Source organism: Dipodomys merriami, unplaced genomic scaffold (assembly GCF_024711535.1).
Source record: "Dipodomys merriami isolate MVZ:Mamm:240054 unplaced genomic scaffold, mDipMer1.0.p SCAF_15, whole genome shotgun sequence".
In the NCBI taxonomy this organism is placed as follows: Eukaryota; Metazoa; Chordata; class Mammalia; order Rodentia; family Heteromyidae; genus Dipodomys; species Dipodomys merriami.
In genome coordinates, this window is record NW_027202826.1 from 10,887,247 (window position 1) to 10,892,254 (window position 5,008).

The 5,008-nt window shown below is 42.9% G+C and overlaps 1 protein-coding gene across 2 annotated transcripts in view; it reads right to left on the reverse strand.

Annotated features, from left to right (window-relative positions):
- Positions 1–5,008, reverse strand: part of Tmem154 (transmembrane protein 154) — a 30,968-nt gene that overhangs the window by 16,590 nt on the left and 9,370 nt on the right. The window contains exons 2-3 of one of the 2 annotated variants that reach the window (XM_070022215.1): positions 138–395; positions 15–53 (exon numbers count right to left, since the gene is read on the reverse strand). In XM_070022215.1, coding sequence (XP_069878316.1) covers positions 15–53; positions 138–395 — 297 coding nt within the window. The remainder of the gene's footprint in view (positions 1–14; positions 54–137; positions 396–5,008) is intronic. The other variant, XM_070022217.1, reaches the window with a different exon arrangement.

Below are 5,008 nucleotides of genomic sequence, written 5' to 3' on the forward strand. Positions count from 1 at the left end.
AAGATAACACTCACATGTCTGCAAAGCACTTTGAGATCCTTGGCTGGAAGGTTCTGTGAAAAATAAAAAGTATTTGTGATTGTTTCTGAACGTGTGTGGACATTTACCCAAAAAACAAGAATAGGAGGAACACTTACCTTGCTTTGTTCTCTTTCTTTTAAAATACATTGCAAGGAGGACCACGGATACAAGGAGAAGGACCAACAAAATCAAGGGAATCAACACCATCAATAGAAACTCTAACTGATTTTCACCATCAGGCGGGTATGTGGAGTTTGTCTCTTCAGTTAACAGGTCTGTGGTCACTGTGGTGAAGGTAGTTAATACGGTCTCTTGGCTGGTTGTTTTTTCTTCTGGAAGTGTGTCTCCCAACTGCTCTGACTCCTCTTTAGTACCTGTGGAATCACCCACGAAGTTGTCATCGCCATGGAGACAAAGCTTGTGTGTTATGGTTCCAGTGATTTTTAAATTTATCCTAGATGCATTCAGTGATAAACTTGATCCAGGGCACTTGGCCTTTTAGCTCAGTGTGACACCTAGTATTGATTTAACATAAATGGAGCTCAAGCTGACAGTATATTATTGAACACAGAGTCAGAGCCCAGAAATAAAATTCCCAAAAAGGCAGGTGGTCTGGCCTTGACCAGACATTTTGGACCTGCTTAAGCAGAGAACACTGGAAACACTGTCACATGAAAAGTGATTTCCCAAGTTGTGGAATATTCCATGTTATCGCTTGTAGGGTACTGGAGTTTTTCTTTTTTTTAAATAAAGTTTCTGAATAAGTTTAAATCTATACATACTGAAAGCATAGTTCTTGCCACGTGATACATTTAAATATAAAAGCAACAGGGTGGAAAGAAAGCTCACTGAGTTCAATGCCAGCATAAACAAGGAAATAAAAATAAATGTACAGGAATGAACTGTGTGTCCTACTTTTTTTTGTAGGTTTGGTGTTTGAACTCAGCCTCTCTCTTGCTAGGTAGGTACTATCACTTGATTCAGGTCTCCTAGTCTTTTTTACTGGAGTTATTTTTCAGATATGATCTTGTATGTTTGCCTGGGCTGGGGTGAACCTCTGTCCTCCTGATCTTTGCCTTTGAAATGGCTGGGATTGCAGATATGAGCCAAAATGCCTGGCCTGTATGTCCTATTTTAATTTTAATTGTTCATCATTATTATAAAGGTGATGCACAGAGGAGTTCAATTACATAACTCAGGTGATGAGTACATTTCTTTTTGGACAATGTCACCCCTTCCCTCACCTTCTCCCAGTTTTTCCCTTCCCATCCCCACATCCAAGTGTATGGTTCATTTTCAACATAGGGTCTATGAGTACCACTGCTGCATTTGGTCGTCCTTTGTCCCTCCATTTCTGTGCCCCCTCCTTACCTTCCTGTGTCCTCATGAATGGAAAAGAATGCTTTGATGTTGGTGTGATGGCATGAGTTTGATGTTTGGTTTCTCTCCACTGTGCACAGCACTGTCTGCCCCTGGAGTTACCTGACAACCCCTCCTGGTTCTAAATAAAAATACCACTGGAGAATGAAAAAAATTCCACCAGTATTTACAGTGACTTAATGAAATGCATCTGTGGAACGGTCCCTATTTCAACTGTCTTGCATAAACAAGATTATTCCATTTTAACTTCAGATGGCATTTTTTAAAAAGAAAAACACCACAGGATAGAGGGGGTAAATCTGATCAAAGTACATGTATGGAAACATCACCACGAAACCCCTTTGTACAATTAAAACATATGCCAAAAGTTGGTGCTGGTGGCTCATGCCTTTAATCCTAGCTACTCAAGAGGCTGAGGTATGAGGATCACGGTTCAAAGCAAGCCCAGGCAGGAAAATCCCATGAGACTCTTACCTTCAATTAACCACCAAAAAACAAAAAGTGGAACTGTGACTCAAAGTGGTAGAGCACTAGCTTTGAGCAAAAAGAGCTCAGGGACAGCGCCCAGGCCCATATGTATGTGTATGTGTGTGTATGGGGTATATTTACATATATACGCACATATATACATATATGTGTGTATATGTATATAGCCCATATATGCATATATGTATTCATAGATGTATACATCTATGTATACATGTTACATATATATATTTATACATATAGAGAGAAAAAATAAATAGGGAAGGACCACTGTTTAGCTGACTATTGGAAAACACCTGTGATCACCTGGCCAGATAGTGGCTATGGTAATGTGGTTGAGGGTCCCTCCTTACTGAGGAAAAGATCACATCTATTCAGGCAACAGAAGTCATACCAAATAAGGTAAGGAACATAGAAGTTCCTCCTAAGGTGAACAGTGTGAAGCAAATGGAGGAGTCAGCTGTTTTAAACCATACTCCCCTCTGTCAGTACTGATTAAGCCATATCTCCCTAGAATGACTAGACTGGGCACTGCAGACCTACCTCTGCATTTTATCTGTCTTTGTGATTATGTAATAACAAATCCCCTAGATTCAGGTTAAAGCAATAAAAAAAAAATGGTCATTGTTTTTTCCGGCTCTGTTCCTGTGTTGAGCCCTATTCTCTGATGTGACAGAACTGAAAGATAAGGTCCCTTGATGAGGTTGGCGGCCTTCTAAGGGGTCAAAACCAAGTTCCCCTCTCTATTCTAATTAAGGATGCAGAACGATGGCCAGAAAGAGAGCCCTCACTGTATTCAAGTCTGAAGAGCACCTAGATTTTTTAACTTCTAGAAGTGTCTGTTGCTTAAACCTCCCAGACTGTGGTATCTTGTGGCCACTGAACTGACTGAGACAGTCACAGCCTCGTGATTTTGGTTATATAGATGAACATTTCAGTCTCCCACAGGACCAGGGAATCTATTTGATAATCATTTTGGTGAATGGAATTGATTCTCTATCAGAATCTGTTGCCAATTACAAAACCATGATTAAAAGCCAAACTTGTGATCAAAGCAAACATATCTACCATTTATTGATCAATCCTTTTCAATTGACAGACTTTGTCCCATACCTCCTTATTTTTAAGGCCTTGAAATAAGTCAATAATGTAGTCACATGAGTATAAAACCTTCACTAGATCACCAATCATCCTGGACAGGGAAAGACATTTGCCCACTAGGACAACCTTGTTAAAGTCATCCTGCTTGCAGAACTACTGAGAGCAGACCAAAACTCCCCTCCTGTGAATGAGGAGGTGGCTGGGTAGAAGCGCACAATGTCTTTGGTGGTGGTGACCTTTGTTTCTGGAGGTCAGTGCACAAGAGTTCCTGGAACACTCAGATTCCTCTTTTATTATTTATCCTGGTTTTTTGGATGCTAGGGATTAACGCAGGGCCTCATACATTCTCAGCTTACCCTCTATTAGAGAGCTCTGCCTTTGCCCCTGCTTTTCTGCCTCGTTCTGCTGTGGAGGATGCTGTTAGTAAATTCTCAAAAAGATGAACCTGCAGTACTAAGATCTCAACCTCATGCAGTGTTTGTCTGTATTTTCCCACTTTGTTCCCTGTGTGTTTTTGGATAGACGAAGAGAAGTTTCTCGAGATCACAGAACTAAAATCCGGACCTTGAGAGCTGTTATGGGATCCCAAGCTATTACCCTCACCTTCTACTTTCCTGCCAAACTGAAAGGTATATTATACTTTATAAAGCATAGCCAGAATGTGGTTAGCAAGAGAGAGGAGCCCATGGTCTTGAACCCTCAGCCACGTTGGTACAAGAGGTAGCTTCTGGATTGAAGCCAAGGGTGGGAATGGTTCCCAGAAAACCTGGCATTGCTCAGGCTTTTGCTCAGGCTCTTCACCCCAGATGCACTGCAAGCAAAGCTGCCATAAACCCAGGAGCCTTCACAGCATCTCTCCAAGGGAGGCGGGTGAAATTCCTGGTAGAACATTTATTACTGAGTCCTTGCTCCACCGACAGCCCCAGAGAAGAGAAAATAGAGGACACAAGCTAGCAAGAATAATGAAGACTTCAACAATCAGGAATGAAAGAGAAAGGGAAAGAAGGGTCCTTTCGGGGGAGGGGAGGGTATTCATTTTCATTATGAGACAAGGCTGGTCACAGGTTGTGGCGTGAAGATAGAGGGGCTGGGAGTTCTTTCTACCAACTCCCATTTCCACACATGTTCTGTATTAAGCATCATTTGCACTGGTTTTCTAGGAACTATTTAAATTCTTTCATTTTCTTTTTCTTTATCCCTTAATGAGACTCCCATGGCACCCATGGAGGTTGAAATCACTGGGGGTCAGCCCCAAGAGTCTGTGCAGGAAGAAATTAAACGTTCTAGAAAGGAGGGCTGGCAAACGAGGATGGGCTGAGAATTCAAGTTAGAAGCAGGAGTGGGTCACCTAGGCAACACAAGTGAGACTGAGGAAGGAAGTCACAGGTAGACAAAAACCCAGGTGGAACCAGAGAGGATGCGAAGGTCACAAAAGGAGAGCTGTGGGTGGAGTCAGCAGAAGGCAGCTTGGAGAGCCTATCCCCAGATACAGCAGCAGCCCTTCCCACAGCTTAGCTAACAGCACTTTTTAACCCTACGTACACGGCCTTAAAACCACTGTGTTCGCCTCATGTAACCCTCCTGGGCTCTAGCCTTTCCTAAGAAATGCTTGCTAAGGGCCGTCATAGTCCACGATGGTATCTGTGGTAAACCTGGAATGCATTCTGAGTAAAGACAACATCTCAAATCTCGAGATCAACGCCAGTGATGATGTCTAAGGTTCAGGTTCATTTTCTCCACCAATTAAAGAATTAAAGGACCATAAAGTCGCTGAAGCAGACAGACTTGAAAGCAAAAAAGCAGCAAAACTGACCCGGCGCTGAAGACCACAGTCCCCAGCAGGGCCTGTTCTCTATATAGCCCTCCCCCCCACCTCAACCCCCTTGACCGGGTCCTTTTCCCCAAGGTTATGCTTCTGATTGGTCAAGGGATAGCTATGTGCCACAAGGAGTCTCATGATTGGTTCTCCTGCTTGGGGGGGGCCACAAGCACAGAAGCAGCCCTATGATTGGATCCCCCA